A 27157-nucleotide genomic window follows, 5' to 3' on the forward strand; every position below is an offset into this window, starting at 1 on the left:
GAAGGAGGTATGCTCAGAAGTAGGGTTGGGGGCTGTCCCATGTGGAGATCACAACGTGAGTAAGCGTGGAGCATGTTCTGGACGTAGCAGCTCACCTGGTCTTCCTGTCTTGCATATATGTGACGGACCAGTGGGGAATGAGACGGACAGGTGAGCTGAGGATAGACTGGGGAAGACTTTGGGTACTAGGCACTTTGAGGAAGTATGAGCTGGTTTCTTTGGCTTGCATATGACCTGTTTTGCATGAAAAAGAATCATACACATGAATTCAGCTGTCTTTTCAGATTAGGTTTTATTTCTCCAAGGACAAGTTTACTTTTGAACTTTTCTTTCATTTCCTATTAAATTTCAGAAATCCTTAAAAGGAAATCCTAAAGGACTTCTTAGTTTTTTTGCCCTTCAGAGGTGTAATTCTCAAACTTTTTATGATTGGTCTTAATGTAGGGAAGAAGTAGAGATAGAAATTAAACAAAATTTTGTCTCAACCCTTAAGTTAGGGATCATTTTTCTAGAATTTTGGCTAATTGTGTTTTAGAAACTCTTATACAATATTAGTTGAGTATTTTAATGTGTATAAATTGAGAAAGACTAATTTTTTTCTACAGGAAAGAGAATCTCGTGAACACCTCCGTTTAGGATTGTTGGGTCTTCCTGCTCCTAAGAATGACTTTGAAATTGTTCTACCAGAAAATGCCGAGAAGGAACTGGAAGAGCGTGAAATAGATGATACTTACATTGAAGATGCTGCTGATGTGGATGCACGGAAGCAGGTGGGTGACGGCTGTTAACATGTCTCAAGATCTCTACTTAGTGTTTTTTTCAGTACTGAAAAAAATTGTACTAAAGGAAAGTACTTAGATCAGTCTTGATAGGTGTTCTTAAAATGTATAATCATATAGGTCGCAATTTAAATATCCTCTGTCAAATTCATTCAGTTCAGTTCAGTCGCTCATTATGCTCCTTTAAAATATGTGTAAGTGGTCTTTTAGACATTGCTTTCATTCTTGCCAAGAAAAGATGTTATTGACGAGTCTTAAAACAAGTACATCTTATTGATTGATTTTGTTGGTTGATTGATTTCTTTGTCAGTGTAAACTAATGGGAAGTTGCGGGTAACACAGGGAGCGCAACACGGTGCTCTGTGACAACCTAGAGGGGTGGGATGGGCGGGGTGGGGGGAGGTTCAAGAGGGAGGGGACATATGTATATTTATGGCTGATTAGGTTAACTGTCCCAGGTCTTGTGTCTTGAAAGTGGTAAAACTTGAACTAAAACTGAGATCATGTGATCAACTTCAGGACTTTTTGTTGCAGCCCATTTTGGGATATTTTTAGAAATCGAATCATTTCTAGGGATTGGAGTGATGGAAGGCATGCTTTAGAGAGAAAGCACATGAATGTGCTTTTTGGTGGGGGATATATAATACTTTATGAATTTAGTTCTCTTCGCTATTTTGAGCTACATTTTTTCTAAAAAATGGTTTAAAGTTTTCTTATGTTAACCCACATTATTCATAATTTATGAGTCATAAAACAGCACCCTTGCTGGCTGGCCTTTTAAATAAAAAATCAGTAGCTTCTTAGGTGAAAGGGAAAGGTTGTATTGCAGGAGGGATAATTGGAAGCATCCCCTCTTAAGTTTAGGATTTGGTCTTTTAGACAAGAAAAGAATGATTATCTGATTAAGGGAGCCATGCAGGTCTGGAGAATGCTCCTAGTAGCTGTTGGAAGTTCTTAGTTTGTGTTGTAACATGAGAATGAATAGACTGGCTAATTTCAGTGGCGTTCTGTTGCCTTTCTACAAACTTACACAGATTACTACAGCTTTAGCTCTTGAACATACATGTTCTTATAGACGAAAGTGTTTTCACCTTTACTGAAATGTGTCAGATACTGTATAGCTGTAAAAATGGTTATAAAAATAATTTTTCTAGGCCATACGAGATGCAGAGCGTGTAAAGGAAATGAAACGAATGCACAAAGCTGTCCAGAAGGATCTGCCAAGACCATCAGAAGTAAGTATTAGAATTTCTGCCTTAGGAAGTTTTAAGTTTCTTTTTATGTGATTGATGTTTTTTATATTATTCATGAAGTCTATAAAACAACATTTCATCTACTTTTTGGAATATAGTAAAGCAGTTCCTAGATCCAATCTTTGAAATGCTTCACTGGTACAAATAAGAATTTTGAAAGAAAAAAGAAAATAATTTCTTTTGAAAATGTTAAACTGCTTTAGGTATACTTCGGAGATGTTGCAGGTTGGTTCCAGGCCACTGCAGTGAAATGCATGTCACTCAGTGAAGCGCGAATTGTTCTGTTTGCTTGTGCATATAGAAGTTACGTTTATACTAAACTGTAGTTTTTTAAGTGTGCAGTAGTGGTATGTCTAAAAAAAAGTACATACCTTAATGTACTTAATGTACATACCTTGATTAAAAGCTGCTTTATAGCTAAAAAAGTGCTAGTTATCATCTAAGCTTCTGACCCTGAGTCGTAATCTTTTTGCAGTAGTAGCATTAATAATCACAGCTCACCATAGCAGATAGAGTAGTAGTGAAAAAAATGTTTGAAATATTGCAAGAATTGCCAGTGTGACATAGACAAAATGAGCAAATGTTGAAAAAAATGGTGCCAATAGATTTGCTCAATTCAGGGTTGCCATGAACCTTCAGTTTTTGGAAAAAAAAAAAAAAAAAGCCTTGTCTGCAAATTGCAGTTAAGTGAAGCACAGTAAAACAAGGTGTGCCTGTGTTTAATTCATTGCTAGAAGAAGTAGTAACATTAGTGTGTTGTAGTACTATGTTCAATAATTGTACTTGTTTTAAAATTTTAGGTAAATGAAACAATTCTAAGACCCTTAAATGTAGAACCACCTCTAACAGATTTACAGAAAAGTGAAGAACTGATCAAAAAGGAAATGATCACAATGCTTCATTACGACCTTCTACATCACCCTTATGAGCCATCTGGAAATAAAAAAGGAAAAACTGTAGGATTTGGTACCAATAATGCAGAGCACATTGCCTATCTGGAACATAACCCTTATGAAAAATTCTCCAAGGAAGAGCTGAAAAAGGTATCATTGAGTATTTTTGTCTCAAGATTTAAGTATTTGTTAGATACTGTGTATCATGGACAAACATGAACATGTTTTCCCATATGGATATTCATAAACAACAGAAGTATATGGTTAAGAGAGAAATTTTCATGTTAAATGTTATGCATTCATCCTCCCCCCTCTCTCTGCAATGTTCAGTGATAGACCTTTATCAGATAGACACTGGCTTTGATGGCAGGGTGTTTTTGTCTCATGGGTGTGTGCCTCATTGATCGGTGTTACAGTTGGCATTTTCTGGGTTTAATTCTGTTGTCTCTGAATAGGGTGGGGTTGCCTTTAGTACTTAAACCTCACTTACTTAGAATACTATGAAAAAACGAGAATGTATTAAAATATTTACAGATTAAACCTTTCATCTATTCACAGAAAGGAAATACCATTTACTGCATGTGTTTCCCTGATGTGGTTTCCCCCTACCCTCGTGGATAAGGAAAGAAATGTTTTCTTGTATAATATAACGTCTGTCCTACCTCTTCCTCCATATGCATTTTATTCTTTCTGCTTTGACAGAGCCAACAGCTGTGATTGTGACTAGAAATCTGTACAGTGACACAGGAAAAGAGAGTTGGTGTCATGGTTGGAAGAGGAGTGGTCTTTTGCTGAAGTCTTCTTCCTTTAGTCTTTCATTCTGAGGGGCAGTGAAGTACCTGCCCATTAGAATGGGCTGACTTAGGAGGAAACCAGATTCTTCTGTCTCTTTTCTCTCTTGTGTTCGCCTTCTCTCTTTCTTACTTTCCCTTTTTCATACTGTATAAGTGATACATGTTTATTATAGAATTTTTAGAAAAAAGAGGAAGAAGGGTTTAGATTTCTGTTTCAGTTTGCTTCTGAGTAACTTTGAGTTGCTGTCTTCTAGTAAGTGCCATGGAAGCTACCCTCTGTTGAGAATTAGATAATGACCTCATTGCTGAACAGTTTCCTCTTGTTAGAGTGAAAATATGAAAAGATGGATTTGAGGAAATCAGTCTTCCTAAATTTATTGTATATATGGAAACCTGAAACAAAGATCACATTGTTACTAATAGAAGTTCTATAAGGGACAGATTCTAATGCCTGCTTTGAAAATAATAATTGTAAGTAGTGCTTTAGAATTTTATATGAAACCATTACAAAGTAGTTTATCCTCCTGTATTTTATTACCTGTTTATAGTCCCCTGTGTTCTGAAAAATTTGAAGCAACTATTTACTTAGCAGATTCTTTAGGCACAGTTTCAGTGGAACTTAGCTATACTTTCTCCTAATTATTATAAGAGTTAAATTTGTCAATTTTTACCATGTGCAGTTTCAGAGTGAAATACCATTTCACTGATAATAAAGTGCCCAGTTGTCATTAAGTGTGTTAAAATTGGTTTGTTTCCATTATTTCCCCTAAGAGGTATCATTTAAAAGGATCCATTCTTTATATTCCGCAGACATGATTCCCCCCTCTTTTTTTTTTTGTTTAAATTTTTTCATATGCTTGTTATTTATCTTGATTTTTCTTATGTTTTGGTCTGTGTTTATTTTCTGATGTTCCTGGAATGATTGAGAGCTTTCTATAAAGTACAAAAAGTAATTGTTGGTTTTTCATGAGCCATGAAGCAAAGGCCTGGAAAGAGTTCGTGTGGTATGCTGATGGAGTCTGTGTGTCTGGTGCTGGGCTGGCTTTTTGTGTCTTGCTGTATCACTTAATCCTCATAACAAACATGTTAGGTATTATCTCCCCTCTCCAGATGAGAAACGGGCTCACAGAAGTTCAGCAAGTTCAAATAGCTATTTAAATGCTAAAGCTGTGATTGGACTCCACTTGTCCAATTCCATCCTCATTCTATCATCTTAAACCATATCTTTTCTAGTGACCAGCAACTGGTCTGTGATCTGTCATTATTTGATCTGTGCTTTCAGTCCTATTCTCTGGTAATGTCAGGGACATTCTTTCAGATGAAAAAAAAGGCATGTGTCAAAAAAAAAAAAAAAAACCCCGCCTAATTCGCCTTTACCGCACTGGGAAGTTGGAAGCGTCGGGGTTGGTGGTGAGTGGAAGGCGTACCCTCCATGAAGTGGTCCCGTTTGGTGTGGGTGTGAGCCTGTCTCTTCTGCTTCCTAGTGTTGTGTTTTTGAACAAATTGTTTAACCTCTCTGAGCCTTTGCTTCATGAACTGTATTGAGGTTAATGAACTTCATGAGCTTCATGAACTTTAGTGAGGTTACTGTTGACTGCTTTGTAAGAGTGGTATGCTGTTTGGAGATAAAATAGGTAAAACTTTTCAGTCCAGTTCCTGGCACCTGAGAAATGGTAGCTGCTGTTTTAATGAGTGAAGGCAAAGAATGTTTATATTATTGGGGGGAATACATGGATGCCTGACTCTTCAGATCAATTTGCATTGATTTCTAGACTTCTTAATTTGTTTCACTTAGATAGTTATAACCCTCTTCCAAAAAACAGTCAACCAAAGCTCATTGCTTTTGCTCAGGGAGGGAAAGGCCAGTCTTTTAAAACTTTCTATTGATGGCAGGTGTCTCTAGTACTCAAGCTTACTGAAATTATTATTGTGAACAGGCTCAGGATGTTCTGGTACAGGAGATGGAAGTGGTCAAACAAGGTATGAGCCATGGAGAACTCTCAAGTGAAGCTTATAACCAGGTGTGGGAAGAGTGCTACAGTCAAGTTTTGTATCTTCCTGGGCAGAGCCGCTACACCCGGGCCAACCTTGCTAGCAAAAAGGACAGAATTGAGTCGCTGGAAAAGAGGCTTGAGGTTGGTATCCTTTTAATATTTAACCTTAAATTTGTACTTTGATTGAAATGATGAATCTAACTCATACCTCTGATGAATGAAACTCATACAACTTGAGAAAAATAGATGTAATTGTTTTTGAATTTCTTGAGAAAAAACTGCACTGCAACTGAAGTGTTTGATCTGCATTGGTTTTTCAGAATGGCTGGGCTTTGTGATAAAGAGAGCTCTAAGTTGACCACAGGTCAGTCAGAACCTTTTACATGTGGGAGCAAGGAGCCAAAAAGTGAATACTGGTCACTCAGACCAGTGTAGATGAGTGCTGAAATAGCAGTTTTCTCTAAGGAGGGAGATCAGTGTACCAGGGAGCTTTCTTTCTGTAACCAAGAGGGCACACTTAAAAACATAAGTACCTTTCTGCTCACTCTCTGATTCTTGTGAGTTTGTGACAGGGAGAGCGCTGAGCTGGATTACCTAGACAGTGGCTTCCATGATTTTTCACGTCTGTGAAAATGTTGAAAGGTACTCGATGGGAATTTCATAGCATGTGGTTTCTTAATATAGTCTGCATGTTTTGAATTCCAGAATCTGTGTAGGAATTTTGCCAGTGGTATGTAAATTGTGGTTCATGGACTGCTAGGCTGCCTTGTGAATTCTTAATAGTGGTCTTCAGGGATGTTTCTGAGGCCAAGATATCTTGGGATGGGAAGTAGAAAGAGGTGCTTCAGGCAGTCACGTGCAGAAAGTGGCTTCAAGTTCCTCTTATGTGATTACCAATTTCTCTTTGCAGAAAGTAGATTTGAATATATTTTATTTAGGGTTAAAATAAAAAAATAGTGAAGTCATTTGGAGTGGTTGGGGCTGTGTGAAGCTAGGGAAATGAGCTGGAAAAAGCAGTAAACTTCAATTAATTTTTAATTTTACCTTTAAGGTCATATGTCTAGGCACCTAATGGTAATGCTTGTGAACTTCTTTTATTTGGTGGGAAATCAGTTTCTTCCTGAAGTGATTTTCATCTTGGGTGAAATTTTAACAGTCCGTTGCTACTGGTTACTCTAGCTGTGTTACTGACTTCCAGCAGGGTGTGCTGTTGCTCCGTGTGTTAATTCACAAAGTCAGGGAAAGTAAAAAGAACATCAGTGGTTAAATTTAAGTTATATTTTCTGTTGTGTAGGCTTCGTTTCTGATAAGTGGTAGTTAGCAGTGTAATTCTGTTCTAAGGTCAGCATCATAATTGATTGGAAAGCTATTTGGAAAGCTTCCTTGTAACCTTTATATATAAATGCTTAGGTCTCTCACTTGGTTTGAAAATCTCATTTGAGGTGGGCAAACTCTTTATTGCTCAAATGGTAAGGACATTTTGTGCTGTTTAAAATATAAAAAAAAGTTTTTCCCCCAAATCTCATTTACTTTGTTGAGGCACTAACTTTCATGACAGCAAATAAATGTGTCACAAAGTGAGTGGTGCCATAAAGTACAGTAATTTTTATTTCTATGTTGAATTGGTCTTGTGAGTTTTGAAGGGAAAAATACAGAGAGAACCACTGCTGTTCTTTTGGAGATTTATTTGGGTCGTTTATGAGCAACCATTAGAAACATGTGGTTCTCTTTGTTCAGTTCAGTACCAGGAACCGAAATCTTCCGTTGAACTATTTTTGCTGAAGGATTGGTGATTTTGGAAGAATATTCATAAAACAGTCTGAAGTAATTTTTCTTTTCTTGACTCCTGGATAACTTGCTTTAATGTTTACTCAGCTAGTTACTTTTAAAGAACACGTAATCAAATCCTTTAATTTAGTAAACTCTGCTTATTTCAAATGAAAGTTCATTAAGTCTTTAAAAAGAAGAAAAGAGACTCAAAAACACAAATAAACAAATCCCCCATTTTATTTGTATCCATCCCTAATTCAGAACTAGATTTGTCTTAGCTTATTTTAGTTTTTGAAGACACAGTTCTCCTGATTTGAAATACATAAATATTTTATTTCAATTGTGGTAATTCTTTCATCATTTTAGTTGATTGCTAAATTATAAACATTATTCAAAGTTTGTTGTGGGGAAGGAACTCTAGTTGTATTATATAAACTTAAGGCTGTACTTAAATTATCCTTCCACTCTTCGGTTCAGGGAGATGTGCCTGGCTGTGCTGAGCACAGTACATGACTGCCAGTGGGCTTGAGTTCTGCTGCCATGAACTCTGGAACAGTGAGTCTAAATTAGGACCCTCTCACACCATATCAAGCAAGATGAAATCCAGCTTTGTCATGCTTGGTGTCTCCTATATGGATTAAAAAAATATGCCCTGAGGTTTATATTGGAGCTAGTCTTCAAGCCATTACACATGATTAGCATTTGAAACTTAGAACTTAAATTAAAATCCTTAAGATTCTCATTTAAAACTAGTTAGAACCATCTCAGATTTTATGTAGAATGTTTTGGCTGGTACAAGGAGTCCGTTAAATAAATAGAATCAGAAGATAGTCACAGGTCAGAAGCAAGTGGGAAAGACTAACCAAGTCCACATACTTTATTCTGCTTAGGAGATAGAATTAATTTTGGAACTTTACCAGACATCTGTGTGTAAAATATGGCAGCACCTGCAAGCAGAAATGACAGCTAATATCAGAAAAGGAAAGTTATGAAAACACAGCATGTTGAGGCCATTTAAATATGGTGGCCAAAGGCCATGTTATTTGAATAGCTTCTGAAGGCATTATAGGTGTATTCGGTAGGAGTAGCATGTTTGCTGTTAATGGGGATACTCCAGTTAAAAGAGAAACTTAATTTCTGTTCAGTGTCATGTTTCTATAAAACAGAAAAAGAAGGATGGCCAGTGTCGAAGAATTTTCATCAAACGGTTGAAAGTAAAAGAACTTTAGGCCTTTATTTAATCACACATTCAGTGTGTGTTACTGAGCATCTGCTGTGTGCCAGCCCCTGCTCTAGGCCCTGGGGATACAGCAGGGAACCAGGCGGATGAGCTTTCTGCTCCTCTAGACTTTATTTATCTGGAAAACACTTAACGTGGAGAACCTTATTTTCCGATGATGCCAGATAAGTGAGTCATTACTGTATTTGGGAAGTGCAAATAGAATTTGAAGTGTTCTAATTTGTTTCCACTTTAAGTGGAAATAAGAAATCGTCTGAAGACGTAATTATTTTGAGTGAAATAATTTCCAGTAGGTGCAAAAGTGAAATGAGAAGTCTGAATTTAGGCCTGCCATTAAATTTAATAGTATTTGAAATTGTATCTAAACTGCTGTGTTGAGGAAGTTTGGCTGAAAAGTAGATTTTGTCATGTTAGCTGTAAAAATGGAAAGGCTTTCCTTAGAGGTGGAAACTAGGTCCAGAAGTAATACTTCTCCCTGTATTTTACTGGCACAGCCAATTTAGTCAAGAAATACTATGTGACATTGACTTCTTGGAAATAAAGTAACTTAAAGAACACAGATAACACATTTAAAATCCGTCTCAGTGTGTTTGTAGAACTCGTTTGGGGACCCCTGACTTTCCCGGATGGTTATATTTCAGCAAAATTAGCTGCACAATGGATCCTGTTTTCTCAGTGATCGTCATTTATTTTTACATAAGATAAAACTTCTCTTAGAACCTAGGGTAAGGATTAAGCTGGTGTGCAGTTGAGGGTGTAGGGATGGTATGTTGTATCTCAGCAGGTTTACACTTAGGCTCTTGTGTGGGTGGGAGCGGGTATGTGGGGTGGTGTGCGGTGACAGGCGAGAAGTCCTCAGTACTTGGGACATTCTCAGTTCTCAAGTTCTCCTCTCTGCCATCAGCCTTAAAGGCATGAACAGATTTCTTGGTTGTTTCTAGCGGCAGCCTGGAAGCTAGACCAGAGATCTGTGATAACAATGGTGTTGCTTTCATTATTCCTCAGCATTGAGTTGAATTTGTTTCTTGTAGTTGTTGGGTTTCATTTCCTAACTTATGCAAATGTAAAATGCTCTTGGCATTGCTTTATTGGTACTTTTCTGTTCTTGGAAGTGTGTTTAGTAAGGTTTTGCCTTATTGCTTTAGCTTGCGTTTTAGGGAGGCAGTCTGATGGTTGCTAACTGATAGATGCTGACTAATAATCACTTAATTGGACCTGGATCTCATCAATATTGAGATGGCTCACTGCTAAAACAATGCTAATGAGCAGTATAGAGATTAAAGGAGTATCACTCATGGGCTCTTGTTTGCAAACATTTCGATGGTTGAAATCACATCTTTACTACTATAGGATCATGTTGACTAGGAAGTGGAGCTGCCATTAACTTTATATTTACTTTAGGTATTCTGAAACCTGTTTTTCCAGTGGTATAAGGTTATTATCTGGGTCCCCAAGCAAGAATTTCAGTGAGGGATGCTCTTAATGTTTCTGAACCTCACTGTAACAGACTTTAACTGAGGACAGTATTGGAGACCCAAGGATAATGTGTTTATTTTGGAATTACTTAAGCTTCGTAACCTTAACAAACTTAGTGAGTTTGAGAGTAACAATTACACTTTTATAAGTCCCATACAGCTCCCTTTTGTAATGACCCGAGGAAACACTTATGGTTCCACTGATTCATCTCTTGGGGACCATCAGTTTTCCATTGGTCTCTGGCCAGTCTTTTTTAGACAGTTTCTCTTCTATGCATTTAAAAAATAACATTTGTAGGCGTCTTTTCTAAAAATAATACCAGTACTTTGTAGAAAATTTTAAATTAAAGAGAAAAGCCTACCATTCAAGTGTAATCACATTAAACATCTTGGGGTGTGTATATATAAGATTAAATATGATAGAAAGAGATTTAATATATGTACAGCCACACATATCAGTGTGTGGATAAAGGTCTTTAAAACTAAATTGGGATCACCATGTACTACTCCATTCATTTTCTAGTATAATATTATAATTACCATTCAAAAAAACAAAACCCTGATCACTTATACTCTTTTAAAGCCTGCGGCAAAAGATTAGCTTTGGTGAAATCTCTAATAATTCTAGTTATATTCTGCCCAGCTTCTCAAAAAGTTGTTAAAATAAACTTTTTTCCCCCATAAAATTTTTCTGAGAGATGTTTTTCCTATAGTTTTGTAGCTTGTTAAGAATAAAAGAATTCGGAATTAAAAAATGTAAGCTGGGGAAATTGAAAGCTTTTCTCCAGTGTCAAATAAAATTTTTACAAGTAGCTATATACAGGTTAATGTCTAAATCAGGGAAGGAATGATGGGCAAGTTCATTAATTGAGATCTTGTTTATGTGTGTGTGGAATAATTTTTCAGGGAACTGTCTGGTGGCGTGAAGCCATCTAGCGCCGCAGCTGGAATTTCTTCAGGCAAGTTTGCATTTTACGGACTGAGGCAGAGAGGACATCTGGTTGAGCTGCAGTGTACCCTAGTGTTGGGCTTTGAAGTAGACACAGTGGCAGAACTTCATCTCTTGGTGACTGTGTAGCCTAGGGCAAGTTACTTAACCTCTCTGGGTCTCAGATGTTTCTTACTTATAAAATTTGGGTGATAGTTTTTATCTCATGGAAGTGAGAGCTTGAAATAATGTAAGATGAAATAAGATAGGGGGTGCCTTACAGTTAGTAAGTTTTAGTGGATAGGAATCCTCTCCCAAGTCTCTCAGGGTCGTATCACTCTTGTGTAGTTGCTACCTTGTTTGGACTCTTCTGTGACCTCATGGACTGTAGTCCGCCAGGTTCCTCTGTCCATGGACTTCTCAGGCAGGAACACTGGAGTGGGTTGCCATTTCCTCCTCCAGGGGATCTTCCTGACGGATTGAACCCAGGTCTCCTGCATGGCAGGTGGATTCTTTACTCCTGAGCCACCAGGTAAAGTGGCTCATTATCACTCTTAGTGTTAGCTTAATTAGATTTGATGGTATAAGGTACCAAGAAATAACTTTACCTTGAGTAAGAGGGTGGCTAAGTTTTTGCTCTATAAATTTTGATGAATGTCTGAAATACGAGACATGGGTCAACTTGAGGAGAGAGATTTGAATAATACTCAAAGGCTCACATTTTGTTTCGTACAAATGAATTTTACAAAATTGTGGATTTTAACGTTTCATTTGTTTATTTTGGCATGTTGAGACAGTTGACATACTTCTATTTTAATGTTTCCATTATATTGATGTTTCATGGTTTGTGGTGTATAGTCTTAACAAAACAAAATAGTTATCCTTTGGAGTAGACACTGAATTTGAAATTTAAAAAAACTTTTATTATGGGAATTTTTAAATATACCCTAAAGTAGACTGGTGTAATGAGTCCTAGTGTGTTATCACCCAGCTGTGACAGCCATCAGCTCATAGCCACTCTTATTTCATATCATTTCCCCTTCCCCGCTATTTGAAACAAGTTCCAGACATCATATCGTAAAACAGAATTATGATGCATGAAATTCGTCAGCTTGGTCCCCCTATACATTTATATGTAGATATATTTTCATTCATCTCTTCTTGAATTGAATTTTACACTTTTGTTTTGGATGTAGTCAGCTTTTATTATATTCAGTGTTGTCCTACTTTAAAATCCTAATAGTTATAATGAACTTTATTTAAAATCAAAAGAAATTTTGTGCTGATAAATATTTAAGCACAAACTTCTGTTATAACCATATTTGGGAGGCTTGTCTGGTGACAAGTGAGCAAAGTATTTAATCCTAATTCCATTGTTAAAAGTTTGTTAGTTGTTTTAAGAAGACTTTAAAGTATGTCTCTAAGTGCAGTTAAGGATTTGAAAAACATTGTTTGACAACTTTTGATAAATGAACTATAAATGCAGTGGTTTGAAATCAGTTTTTGGAAGAACTTTTGGTAAATCACCTGTAAGAAGTAGTATAAGCTCCCTAAACCAATACTTTTTTGTTGAAAATAAGTTGTCCTTCAGGGCAGTTGCTAGCGTTTAGTTGTATTTTTAAAAAGGGCTTAAAATATTAATCTAGTTAAGTCAGAGCCTGGTTCTTCTTGATTCTGTCTATTTTTAAAAAAAGTTTTTATGCTCTGTTGGACTTTAATGTTGTTTCTGTGTATGCATGTGGGGTGAGGGAGCTGGGGCTGATGCAAGTTAGATGTGTTCCATGTATGCATGTATGGTTCAAGCTTGAGATTTACTGGCTAGAAAAAGGCCAGACTTCATAGGTTAGTTTTTTTCCCTCCTAAAATGTATTGAGCAGTCATAGGTCAAGCATTTTACCAACTATGTGGATATGGTCCTTTACATTTTAATGATCAGATGGCAGATGTAAGCTAGAACTGAATATTAAAAGCTATATTCCTTTCTTTACATTTAAGGTATATTTACATATACTTTATATGTTTCTTCTTTGTATTTTCATACTAACATAATAGTTATTGGGGGTTCTATGGTGGCTCAGACAGTAAAGAATCTGCCTGCACTGCAGGAGACCCAGGTTCCATCTCTGGGTTGGGAAGATCCCTGGAGAAAGGAATGGCTACCCACTCCAGCGTTTTTGCCTGGAGAATTCCATGGACAAAGGAGCCTGAAGGGTACAGTCCATAGGGCTGCAAACTGACGCGACTGACACTTTCATATAGTTAATTGACTTAATTTTTTTTTCTGTACTTTAATTTTTTGTAAAATTTATTTCCATATTTGCTTGAAATCTTAGCACAGTATTTGAGCCTGAAGATTTTAATAAAGCTTGAGCTAAATTAAATAAAATTGTTCATATTAAATGGAAACTTTGCAGTTTTAAAATCTTTGGTGTTTTGGGAATAATAAATGACTCAACTGTGTGAGGTGAAGTAATTCCCAGATATGTCATACTAAATGTGCCTTGATGACTAATTAAACACTTTCTGAGCCTAAGTGTTATGTTGTTACACCAAATTGGAAATTGAATTTCCATGGTGTGCAGTGTATAGCTAATTGAATTATCTTAGCCAATGAAAATGATAATTTATGTGACTAATTTTTTAAAAAAGCACTGCATATATTAATTTGAAATTCTTTACTGTTAAGGTTTTTGGAATGTATTTGAATCCACATGTGACTAGAGTGTCCAATGTTGCTATTGTTGGAACACACTGAATTATAGTATCAGGAACTTAATGCAACTAACTTACGGATTTAGTTCACTCATTATTGGAGATAAGGACATTTTGGTAGGCCTGGTTAAGAGAAAACAGCTGACACCTAGCTTCGGTAATGACAGTGGCTGAAACAGAATTCTCCATCCTGATTGCCTCCTGCAAACTAAGGGCTTTAAAAATGCAGTAGTCTGAGACCATGTAAATAAGAGTCTCTGCACGGATAGATTTTAAAAACTCTACAGTTAACTTCTTAAATTTACAAACATGTCACTCAGTCATGTCCGACTCTTTGCAGTCACATGGATTATACAGTCCATGGAATTCTCCAGGCCTGAATACTAGAGTGGGTAGTCTTTCTCTTCTTCAGGGGATCTTCCTAACCCAGGGATCAAACCCAGGTCTCCTGCTTTGTAGGCAGATTTCTTCACCAGCTGAGCCACCCGTGAAGCCCAAGAATACTGGAGTGGGTAGCCTATCCCTTCCCCAGGGGATCTTCCCGGCCCAGGAATTGAACTGGGGTCTCCTGCATTGCCAGCAGATTCTTAACCAGCTGAGCTACCAGGGAAGCCCCTTTTAAGTTTAGCTGGGGTTGAAGAGCATTGGCTTAAAAAGATGTACTCCAGTACCTGTTACTTGGTGTGGTGGTCCTAAAGAGGCAGACTGCTCACTTAAGAAACAGCTGTCTTTTCCTTGCTTTATTCCCAGGAAGAGATCTCTGTCATTTTTAAAATTAAAGTTGAAATTTAAAAGATTTTAAATTGTCATCCATAGTCCCTTGGTCCATTAGAGAGGAGAGCAAAATGGTTAACCTCTTAGTACCTATAATAATTATAATCAGAGCTAACATTTGTTGAGTGCTTGCTTTGTGCCAGATATTACTGGGTGGCTAAGGGCTTTTCTGTACTTAATGTAGTAACTTTTAGTGATAACTGCCATGTTATTGATGGAGAAATGGAAATACAGAGGTTAAATAACCTACATCAACTCAAAACAGCTGAGTGACTCACTTCACTCCACGGCACTACTGATTTGTTCGAGTATTTCCTGACTCTTAGTAGATGTATCTTTGCTGTGGAACTCACTTTAATTTGTTATCTATTGGAGGAAAATGACTCTTTTATAAAGGACGTTATTTATTAATGGATTTAATCTTTAAGTGCATTGCAGAGGAATAAGAGCTTATTTTAACTTTTATAAAATGTTGAAGATAGGAGGCTTTAAATGAGCTTTATGTTAATTAAGTTTAGATCTATCTCATGTTCTTAAGGAACCCATACAATATGTCCCTTCCCTGCCACCCCCTCTGCCCTGGGCTTACTTGACTTCGGCTTCAATAAAGTAACCTGGAGATGGATAGGTATGAAGTATTACTTTTCCAGTAGAAGTGTACTTTATATTTTGGGGAACATGGCATTTTTTGATGTTCTTAAATATTCTTTTTTTTTTTTTACTTCTTTTTTTAAAAATTAATTTTATTTTATTTATTTATTTATATTTTTACTTTATTTTACTTTACAATACTGTATTGGTTTTGCCATACTGTTCTTACATATTCTAAAAAAACAAGAAAGCATTGAGATTGACATGTTTATTTTTATATCAGACATAATGCTTTGACGTGAATGTTTAATGGAAAGCTATATATTTGTTTTGGTGATTATATTGTTTCTAAATATTTAAGGAAACATCCTGTGAACAGTTTTCTTATCAATATTGTATATTTGACAGCATTTTTCCATGGTACCATTTCTACTTATTTACCCCCCCCCCACCCTCACATTTAATATTGCAGAAAAAAATTGTCACTGTCTCCCTTGTTACAGATACTCTCAATTATATTATTATGAATTACAGAGTATCATTTGGGTATATGTTATCCTGAAACTACTTAGCTTTGATTGCTTTTAGAAGTCACTTGATGGAATCAGTTTGGAGGGTGGTAGGAGAGGAAAGAAGTTGCAGGGAAAAACGGACACAAAGAAATTGACACAGATTTAATAATTATTCCTGAGACTCTGACCTCACAATTACAAGTGTTGTTTGTTGGAAACAAATATTTGCAGATCATGGTGAAGTGGGATGTAGAATGTATACCCAGAGAAGGCGTTATACTGATGGAATTCTGCATCACAGCCTGCTGGCCTCTCAACTTTTCCTTGTACCCTCTAAACTGAGGCTTTCTCTGTAGCAGCTCTAGAATTTTGTTGAAACCTTCTGCTAAGTGTTCCTCTCCAGTTCTTTTTGAATCTATACATTTAAAATTTTTTTCACCTAATTTTAGAATCATCTGAGAGGCCACCCACTTGTGCTCAGTGTACATATTTAATAGGAAAATTGTTATTTCTCTTAATTTTATGGAGTCTTTTTGCTCCTCAAAAGTTAAAAACATTTTTGTTGTTGTTGCCTAATGTGATATTCTCTCCTTTATAGGTTTTATGCTGAGTTTACGATTATAACTTTATAAAAATAATCTAGTAATTTTGTACTTTTGAGGGGATTGTTTTGATCACAGCTGTGGTATATTAATTGAGTATTATTCAGTTATTTTAAATGTGCTTGATGTATAATATATAGAAGTGCATTTTTGAGATACGGGTGGTGAAGATATATCGCTGCCAGCCCCCAAAACTGCCAGCCCCAGGATTAATGATAGCAGGAGTTATTTTTGGAGGTAGAAATTAGTTTTCCCCATACTGTGAAATTCAAGCCTGCTTTGAGTTTGGATCATGGGTGAAGTTATTATGAATAACTTATTTGGGACTAAACTGTAAAACTGTTCAAGTGTAAGAGAAACCCTTCTTAAGCCTAATTTTGTATTATGGTAGTTGAAGTATAAGAATAATGTACTCTTTTTTTTCCTTTTCCATTGTGGTCTGCTACAGGATATTAAATATAGCTCCCTGTGCTATAGAGTATGATCTTGTTATTTGTCCCTTCTATACATAATATTTTGTATCTGCTAACCCCAAACTCCCAGTCCATCCTTCTCCTACCCCCTCCCCCTTGGCAACCACAAGTCTGTTCTCTATGTCTGTGAGTCTGTTTCTGTTTCATAGGTAAGTTCATTTGTGTCATATTTTAGATTTCACATAAAAGTGGTATCATATGGTATCTGTCTTTATCCTTCAGACTTACATTGCTTACTGTGATAATCTCTAGGTCCATGCGTGTTGCTGCAGATGGCATTACTTCACTCTTTTTAGTGGCTGAGTGGTATTGGATCGTGTGTGTGTGTGTGTGTGTGTATATATAGATACAGATATACGATATCTTCTTTATCCGTTGATGTGTCAGTGGACATTTAGGTTGCTCCCATGTCTTGGTTATTGTGAATTGTGCTGCTGTGAACATAAGGGTGCGTGTAGCTTTTTGAGTTAGGATTTTGTCACAATGTATGCCCAGGAGTGGGTTGCTAGATCATATGGCGGCTCTGTTTTTAGTTTTTTGAAGAACCTTCATGCTGTTTTCCATAGCGCTGCATCAGTTTACATTCCCATGAACAGTGTAAGAGGAGGGTTCTCTTTCTCTGCACGCTCTTCAGCATGTTATTCGTAGACATTACAGTGATGGCCGTTTTGACCACCTGGTACCTCATTGTAGGTTTGATTTGCATTTCTTTAATGATTAGTGATGATGAGTGTTTTTATGTGCCTCTTAGCCACCTGTAAGTCTGTTTTGGAGTCTATTTGGGTCTTCTGCTCATTTTTTAATTCTTTATTTTGCTATTAAGATATGTGAGCTGCTTGCATATTTTGGAAATTAAGCCCTTGACAGTTACATCATTTGCAAATATTTTCTCCCAGTCCTTAGTGTGTCTTTTCATTTTGCTTATGGTTTCTTTTGCTCTATAAAGGCTTCAGAGTTTGATTTGGTCCCATTTGCTTATTTTTGCTTTTGTCTCTATTGCCTTGGGAGACTGACCTAAGAAAACATTGGTATGATTTATGTCAGAGAATGTTTTACCTGTGTTCTTTTCTAGGAGTTTTATGGTATCATGTCTTATCTTTAAGTCTTTTAAGCTATTTTGAGCTTATTTTTGTATAAGGCATGAGGGTGTTTTCTGACTTCACTCAGAAAATGTACTTGTGGCTGACTTACTTGTGGCTGTCCAACTTTCCCAAGACCGCTTGCTAAAGCAACTGTCTTTGCCTTATTGTATATTCTTGCCACCTTTGTCGACGATTAATTGTAGGCGTATGGGTTTATTTCTGGGCTCTCTGTTCTGTTTCATTGATCCATTCGTGTGTTTTTGTGCCAATACCAATGCTGTTTTGGTTATTGTAGCTTTCTAATATTGTCCAAAGTCTGAGAGGGTTATGCCTCCTGCTTTGTTCTTTATCCTCAGGATTGCTTTGGCATTCTGGGTCTGGCATATATGGTTCCATATAGATTTTATGATTCTTTGCTCTGTGTGCATGCTAAGTTGCTTCCGTCATGTCTGACTCTTTGCAGCTCTATGGACTGTAGCCCTCCAGGCTCCTGGGAAGGCCAGGTGGCTTTGCTCTGGTTGTGTGAAAAATGTCACAGGTGATAAGATGGGGATCGCATCTGCTGTACTTTTGCTTTGAGGTGGTAGGTGAGCAGTTGTGCCTTTTTTGTCCTGTTATTGAGAATGCTTTTCTCATGATGTGATCTCCCCCTGGCCCCCAGATAAACAGGGGTCACATGACGACAGAAGCCAAGCGAGCTGCGAAGATGGAAAAGAAGATGAAAATCTTGCTTGGGGGTTACCAGTCTCGTGCGATGGGGCTCATGAAACAGCTGAATGACTTATGGGACCAGATTGAGCAGGCTTACTTGGAGTTACGCACTTTTGAAGAGCTCAAGAAACATGAAGATTCTGCTATTCCCCGGAGGCTAGAGGTACCATTATTGCCTTGCAGCCCTGCTTAGAAAGAGAACTCTGAAGAATAGTCAAGGTTTCCCTCTTTTGCCTGCCTGTGCAGGCTGTTGTTTGCATTTGACATTGTCTGGCTTTTTTTCAATGAAAGCCTAAAATTTTTGACTTTCTTATCTAGAATGGCCTGTGTGCAGATGGATAGGCCAGGCCATTGTGGATACAGAGACTATTCCTTTACTAATTTTTTGTTTTCCACGTAGATACACTATGAAATAGAATATATAACCCTATGATTTCCCCCCCGAAACTTAATTGCATCCATTCATACACCTCTCTGAGGTAATTAAACCGATGATGTCTTTTTGTTTTGTAATTTAGAAAGCTGAAAATATAATATAGCTAGTCATCCCAGAGCATCAAATTCCTTTGGCCAGATTTGGTTTAACTTTATTTGCCAAATGTGCGTGAAAAGTCCATTCCCAGATAAATGCCAGCCAGGGCTTATTTAAGTGCATGGTGGGTGTTCATAGGACAGTGATGGCTTTTTTATTTGAGATAGCAGAGATTTTACAAATGCTGGTACATGTATGACCAAATCAAAGAGTGGCCACAGCACCGGTCTTATAGCAAAAGTAGTTGCTATTTTTATTTCTCTTAGGGGAATACTTAACTCTTGAGAGTGTTGACCTAACTCAGCTGTTTGTAAGATTATAAAGTACCATAAGATATTTTTAATTTTCAGTGTGCTTACCTGTGAAATAATGTTTTTATTTCTTCAAGTGTCTAAAAGAAGATGTTCAGCGACAGCAGGAAAGAGAAAAGGAACTTCAGCATAGATATGCTGATTTGCTGTTGGAGAAAGAGACTTTAAAGGCCAAATTCTGAAGCATATTCTCTCACAAGCTGAATTAATTGCTGGTGTTCAGACCCTGGAAGGCTGAAACTGCTGTTTATCTTCATTGACAAATTTGCCCACCGTCTGTGGTTTTTCGATTATTTTCAATGATACCAATCTTACGCATTTATGTGTAAAGACTTTAACTCCACAGGACATTTTAGGGTTTAAATTATTAAGACGATCATTCTTTTAGCAGTGTCTTATTTGCAAATTTTTTTAGTTTTGGCCTTTAATTTTAAAAGCCTGATTTTAAAGTGCTGCCTGTGAGTAAACTCTTGAATAAAAACAAAATATAAAAAATTGAGAATGTAGCCTTTTGTTTGAAATAGATACTTAGAGTGCCCAGAAACCAGCAGATACATACTGTGTGTCATAATTAATGAGTAACTTTTGGATAATAAAAATGGCAATCCAGTATCTTAATTTAAATCCTTAAGAGGCAATCCTTTTGTGGCTTTGTTAGTTTTTACCATTTTTGCATCGGATGATCATTTCTCTATACACTGACAAGAAAGGTTAACTTTTTAATACCTCAGTTTTGTTTTTTTTCCCCAGTATAACTATCGGCAGGTCTCTTCTCTGCCCAGCTACTTATACAGATGGGACTAGATTAGGACTCAAAAGATTTAATTTTTCTTGACTTGTTATTGTCTTGTAAATAGTTTTTTGACAAAGGCATTTTAAAGATTAATTCCAACCATACTATCAAATTTTATTAAAGCTCAGTGTTTAACAAGTTAATCACACAAGTGTAGAATTTGGGGAGTGTGTAGAGGTAGAAAGATCTAACTATAATAATTCACATGAAATCATTATTTGGCTACAAGTTCAAAATAAGCCAGTGATATCTTGGACTCACCAAAAAAGTTTGCTTAATCTTAGACTGCTAGGGATTAAAGGGAGCAGATGAAGGATTCATTCATGTATTCATTCATTCATCAGATGTTAACTGTCTAGCCAGTGTCTGAGTCCTGGAGACAGAACAGCGACTCAAATAGCCTTCCGGTTTTGTAGAGTTTATAGTCTTTTGAGGATGACTGACAGTGAAAATTCAGGGAAGAAGAATGACTTCGTACACACCAGGACTTATTTAAGTTTTAGAGATGACATGTTATTAAGACAAAGTTCTTGCTCTCACAGAGGTGATGTTAATGGCAATAAGTACCAAACAGGGGCAAGTATCAAATCATGAACTTTAGATTCAATGGAGAGAGTTAAAATAGGGTGACAGGACATAGTGACTGAGTGGCTACTTTAGGAAGATCAAATTAGCTGTATTTGGCATCTTAAAAGGAGCCATCTTTGTGAGGTTCCAGGGAAGAGCAATACCAGCAGAGTGAAGCACCAGCACAAAGCGCCTTTGGTGTATTTGAGGAGCAGAAAGGAAGACAGTGTGACTTGAGTGTTAACAATGGCATTTGTATGGGATACCTGGCTGGATAGGGCCACTCAGGAGGCAATGGTAAGGAACTTGGATCTTACTCTGTGATGAGAAGCTAGGAGAAGATTCTATACAAAGGAATGACACAATCAGATTTATTCTGTGGATATACAGTATGTCTCACCAGGCTGGAGGTAAGGAAGCTGGTTAAATATAGGAGCCTGGTGCAGTAATCCAGGCAAACAACAATAGGGACTCAAACGAGGGTGGAGCCAGTCCTGATGGAGATAGGTTGGAAGAATCTGAGCAGTAGTGATTCTGTAGTCTTTATAAATATATTTGTATTTTCCTCATATCTAGTCACTTTTTTGACTTTTTTAGTCATCTCATATTCTAGTACTTTTTTCAGTAACTGCACATTTTTTTTTAGGAAATATTTTGACATCCTCTATGGATAATGATAATATTGTTTTTTCTAATAGTTCTAATTTTTATTGCATGTTTTGGTGGCTGAAATTTTCAATAATCATGATGATGATGGTGGTAGACATTCTTATATTTCTGGTTTTAATGGGTATGTCCATGGTGTTTTACCTTTAGGTTGGCTGTTTTGAGTCAGATATTATTTTCTTTAGAAAGGAAATATCCTCTTTTTAGATTTTAAAGAATTAGAAATAGCTCTGAAATTTTATCAAATACACATTTTGGGTATCTCTCAAGATGATCATACAGTTTAGTGTTTTTTTTTTCTATTTGATTTGTTGATGATGCTTTGATAGATTTTCTAACCATCTTTGAACTCCTGAAATTAGTTAAGTGAAGAAGATTTTTTTTTTTTAAAGATTAGTTTACTTATGTGAGCTTGAGTTACGTGGTTTAAAAATAACTGATCAAATAATATTAAGTTACTTTGTTCTCAAAATTTGAAGTAATGCACATACTTGTACCCTAAAAAATGACCAAGAATTGCATCATTTCGAAGCCGGCAGTTCAGCTCTGTCAACTGCTCGTGGCTTTGGCCCTTAGCAGTGCAGCTTTAGCTGCTCATCGTAAGCAGACGTGCCGTGGTCTTTGTCAGTGTCCCGTAATGCCTGGGATTCTTTACCAGCACCCTCTGGGGGCCATGTTGGGTGGCTGTTTAACATGCACTTCTATTGTATTCTCTTAAACATGCGATCATTCGGTGGTGGTGGTAAAACTAGTGATCAAAAGCATGTTCACATTTCAGTAACTTTGGGATAGAAATTAAAGTGATGAAGACCCAAAAGAAACCACCCCTATGAGTGAGAGCCCTCTTTGAAATATTAGAAATAATGGTGAGATAAGAAAAAGCAGTCTCAGAAAAGAAAGTACACTACAGTGATTGTAGACTTACACTCTCCGATCATGCATCCTCTATCTTTGCGTTAGTTTCCCTGGGAAGACTAGTTTTGAAATATGGGATGTCCTTCAGAATCCATTTCTTCTAAAATGTGGACTGCCCTATTACTACTATAGAGTTTGATTGGCTAATTTTTATTTAGGAAAATTGCCTTTTTACATGAGAGTTTGGGCTTTGGGGCTAGTGTCTAGGTTTTGAGCTAGGCATTTTGCTAGCTCTATAAAGTGAATAGGATACCTGTATATATTTTACTGTATGTTAAGTCGTTACATTATAGCATGAGAGTGATTTGTTTCATGAAAAATTGAAGGACTGTGCTTATAAAACTGTTGAGTTCAGACTTTTTTTAGGAAATAAATTCTTGATAACTCCAGTTTCTTTTGTGGCTATTAGTATGTTTTTAAATTTTAAAAAATTTTTTGTTTTAAAATGTATTTCTTTTGCATTTATTAATCTACTAAATTTAAGTATTTTATACTTTCCCAGAAAACTTTTTATTTTGTTGAAATTTAACACATTCAATACTTTTAATAGAGAATAAAAAAGTCTCTTTTCTATTAAACTTGATACTTGTAAGAAATTTATCTTTTCTTAGTTCTACCATTTTCTTTTCCTTGATTAGACTTTCTAAAGGTGTCTCTTTTCTCTTAAAAAAGAAAACTGGATTTGTTTATCAATTATGACTTTGTTTTAAAATGTATTACTTTCTCATTTTGTGTTTATTATTTCCTTTGTTTGCTCTAGATTTTTTTTCCCTGTAGCTTTTTAAGTCTGGTACTCTTTTGTTTATATACAGTTGAATATGTTCAAGGCTTTTCCTTACCTCCAACTTCAAGTATGTTCACATCCCAGCTATAATAACGTGTCTTGTTTTCTAAGTAGTTTATCTTTGTGTTTTGGTTTAATAGCTAAGAATATTTTAAAATTTCTGTGTGATTTGCCTTTAAAAAAAAATTTTTTTTTTGCTACTTGTAGAATATTTACCTTGACAGTAAATACGGCTTATTTGGTTTCTTTTTTAAAGAATTTGTTGAGGTTTGGGGGCCTAGCATTTTTGAAGAGTGTTCTGTGGGTGTCTTGAATGAAAGTTTATTCAATTTGTGTGTGACGGGTGAATGTGTATCTGTTCAACTACTTTAATCCAATTTTCATTTTCTTATTTTTTTAATAAACTACCATAGACTAATAATATTGTCTTAGAGTCTCCTATTATAGTTATTTCTCTGTTCCATCTTGTCTAGCTTTTGCTTTGTGTATTTTGATACTGTTACTTAGTATATAAATACCTGTGTCTGTTAGGTACAATTCATAAGGAAGACTTACTAATGTTATTCTTTGTGTCCTACTTAAGCTTTTTGCCTCAAGTTTTACTTTCTTTGATACTAGAATATTTGTCCTCTTTGTTTATATTTGCTTGATAAACCTCTTATATTTAGCTTGCATATAATTTCTAGTTGTGTCTTAAACAACGTGTCTTACTGGATTTTATATTTGAACTCATTTGGAGAGTCTCTGCATTTTAATAGGGAATCTAATCCATTTGCCTTTATGCTAATTACTGACTTTGGTGTTCTGTGATCCTATTTTGTGCTTTCTCACTGATTCCTTTAATTTCCTAAATGAACTGTAATTTCCTGGTTTTAATTTTCTTAGCAATTTAAAAAATATATATCCTCAAAAAGAAAAAAGAGAAAAAGAATTTACGTCCTCTTGTAAATTTTACTGATGAATGTGTTATCATTTAAGGTTCAGGATCATTCAGAAGAAGGAAATACCAGTAATTTGAACAGGGAACATTCAATATGAAGAATTACTAACTACAGGTAGCTCAGTGGTGAAGAATCCACTTGCCAATGCAGGAGACGTGGGTTCAATCCCTGGGTCGAGAAGATCCCTTGGAGGAGGAAATGGCTGTCCACTTCAGTAATTTTGCCTAGAATGTCCCATGGATGGAGAGACCCAGCAGGCTCCAGTCCAAGGGGTTGCAAAGAGTTGACATGACTGAACACAGTCTGCAGCACAGCTAATGGGATTACCCACTAAGAGGGGCTGATATCTCTAAAGAATACCTGAATAGCAGATGTAGGGAGCAGCCACTACTTGTAGACTGAGAGAGCCCCCGAGGAAGGAACAAACTTTTGAAAGAGCCCTTTCCCGCCTCCCCCAAGGCTGAGATTCATATCTCATTGAAGACAGTGTGGTGTGGCTCACTGGGTGGAGAAATTTGCTTGAAGTTGCCACAGTTTAAAATGGCAGGCAGGATGTTGGGGAAACTCGGTAGGAAGTCACTTGCTGGCATGCCTGTGATGATTGGAGGGAGGCTGCCTCGAGTGGCTGGCTGAATTCTGGAGAGTGTGTGCCACTGGCCAAGAAGCCTGCTGGCAAGAAAGCCACATGATGACAATGATGTGTGAGGAACAAGGAGGAAAAGCAGCAGAACCGGGGTGAAGCCACTTGCACTTAGAGCGCCCGCCAGTGCCTTCTGCTGACAGTGCTAATGTGTCGCCGCTGAAGGAGGAATGTTCATAGGCCGCAACTTGGTATCACACGCAGTGCAAAAGCGTGGATTTGGAGCTGGCTCAATAGCCCATTGTTTTCCAGGCTTTTCTGCTCAAGCCTGTATTTATCTTAGCAGCTGAGTAAAGAGTGAAGCTGTTGTCTGAACCACTTTTAATTCCATTAACAACACCTTTATATCTCTGGGGAATCTCCAGTGTATGTGTCCTATTTCACTAGTCAGAGCTATTTTATTTCATCTTGTTGTCCCTGATAGGTAATCTTTAGACTTGAATCCAAGATTTTCATCTCTGTCTGGCCCCTTGCGTTTAGGGCATTTGTTCAAAGTGTTACCTTGATTCCTTCTTCCTTCTTCACTTCTGCATTCTTTTTTGTCCTCTCTACTCCTCATTTGCAAACCTAGACAGCCTATTAAAAAGCAGAGACATTACTTTGCCAACAAAGGTTCATCTAGTCAAAGCTATGGTTTTTCACATAGTCATATATGGATGTGAGAGTTGGACCATAAAGCTGAGTGCTGAAGAATTGATGCTTTTGAACTGTGGTGTTGGAGAAGACTTGAGAGTCCAAGGAGATCAAACCAGTCAGTCCTAAAGGAAATCAGTCCTGAAAATTCATTACAAGGACTGATGCTGAAGCTGAAGCTCCAGTACTTTGGCCACCTGATGTGAAGAACTGACTCATTGATAAAGACCTTGATCCTGGGAAGGATTGAAGGCAGGAGGAGAAAGGGACAACAGAGGATGAGATGGTTGGATGGCATCACTGACTCGATGGACGTGAGTTTGAACTCCAGGAGTTGGTGATGGACAGGGAGGCCTGGCGTGCTGCAGTCCGTGGGGTCACAAAGAATTGGACACGACTGAACTGAACTCTACATTTGCACCCGGAAATGAAGCCAAGAGAGGAGTTCAGACAATATCCTTAAAATTTTTGGTTTTATCAGTAATAGATGCATATGTTTAGAATATCATATTCTGGAATGGTGGATTATTTTTTATATTTTTGAATTGTTTTACTCTCCACATAAAAATGTAGCAGCCCCAAGCCTCTGAAAAACACTTTGAAAATGACGAGATGACAAGCTATCCCAATGGACTCCAGAATATGAGTGGGTGGAGATAAACCACCAGGAGGCAAATGACATGTTTGCTTTCGTGTCTGTGCAGGGAAAATAAAAGGGAGGCAGTGGGGGCATCTGCCAGACCTAAGAACAGGAGAGCCCCGAAGCAGCCAACAGGTATTCAAGGAATGAGCGGTGGATCCACCTGAGATTGACGGCTGAAACTGGGAGGTGTTTTGCCCACTCTGGGGTAGTGGGTGAGTGAGAGAGTAAAAGTTTAAAGACAAATTGGCAACCTCAATGATTGATGTGTTAATATTTTTTAAGATAGGCCTAAATGCCAAAGAATTGATGCTTTTGAACTATGGCATTGGAGAAGACTCTTGAGAGTCCCTTGTACTACAAGGAGATCCAGCTAGTCCATCCTAAAGGAGATCAGTCCTGGGTGTTCATTGGAAGGACTGATGCTAAAGCTGAAACTCCAATACACCTCATGCGAAGAGTTGACTCATTGGAAAAGACCCTGATGCTGGGAGGGATTGAGGGCAGGAGGAGAAGGGGATGACAGAGGATGAGATGGCTGGATGGCATCACTGACTCGATGGACGTGAGTCTGAGTGAACTCCAGGAGTTGATGATGGACAGGGAGGCCTGGCGTGCTGTGATTCATGGGGTTGCAAAGAGTCGGACACAACTGAGCGACTGAACTGAACTGAAATGTTTCAAAAGTCTGTTTCAAGGCAAGATTTTTTTCCTTTGGGTATGGGGGAGTAGGGGAGGAGTACAATAACTTATTATGGGGCTTCCCAGGTGGTGCTAGTGGTAAAGAACCCGCCTGCCAATCCAGGAAAGATATAAGAGATTTCAAGCCCTGGGTTGGGAAGATCCTCTGGAGGAGGGCATGGCAATCCACTCCAGTATTCTTGCCTGGAGAATGCCATGGACAGTAACTTATTGTACATGGGTATTAAAATTACCAGCCTTGGGTCTTCCCTGGTGGTCCAGTGGTTAAGACTTGCCCTTCCAGTGTAGAGGGTACAGGTTTGATCCCTGGTCAGGGAGCTAAGATTCTACATGCTTGATGGCCAAAAAACCAAAACATAAAACAGAAACAATACTGTAACAAATTCCCTGAAGACTTTAAAAATGGTCCACGTTAAACAAAATCTTTAAAAAATTATAATACCAGCTCTA

General features: G+C 37.3%; 1 protein-coding gene across 1 annotated transcript in view; it reads left to right on the forward strand.

Annotated features, from left to right (window-relative positions):
- The window catches only part of CDC5L (cell division cycle 5 like), a 40681-nt gene extending 20807 nt beyond the window's left edge, over positions 1 to 19874 (forward strand). Inside the window, exons 11-16 of the mRNA XM_068960456.1 lie at positions 606 to 770; positions 1934 to 2014; positions 2833 to 3075; positions 5657 to 5854; positions 18534 to 18746; positions 19504 to 19874. Of these exons, the coding sequence (XP_068816557.1) occupies positions 606 to 770; positions 1934 to 2014; positions 2833 to 3075; positions 5657 to 5854; positions 18534 to 18746; positions 19504 to 19608 (1005 nt within the window). The 3' untranslated portion in view covers positions 19609 to 19874. The remainder of the gene's footprint in view (positions 1 to 605; positions 771 to 1933; positions 2015 to 2832; positions 3076 to 5656; positions 5855 to 18533; positions 18747 to 19503) is intronic.
- Positions 19875 to 27157: the final 7283 nt, after the last annotated feature.

Source organism: Capricornis sumatraensis, chromosome 22 (assembly GCF_032405125.1).
Source record: "Capricornis sumatraensis isolate serow.1 chromosome 22, serow.2, whole genome shotgun sequence".
Taxonomy (NCBI): Eukaryota; Metazoa; Chordata; class Mammalia; order Artiodactyla; family Bovidae; genus Capricornis; species Capricornis sumatraensis.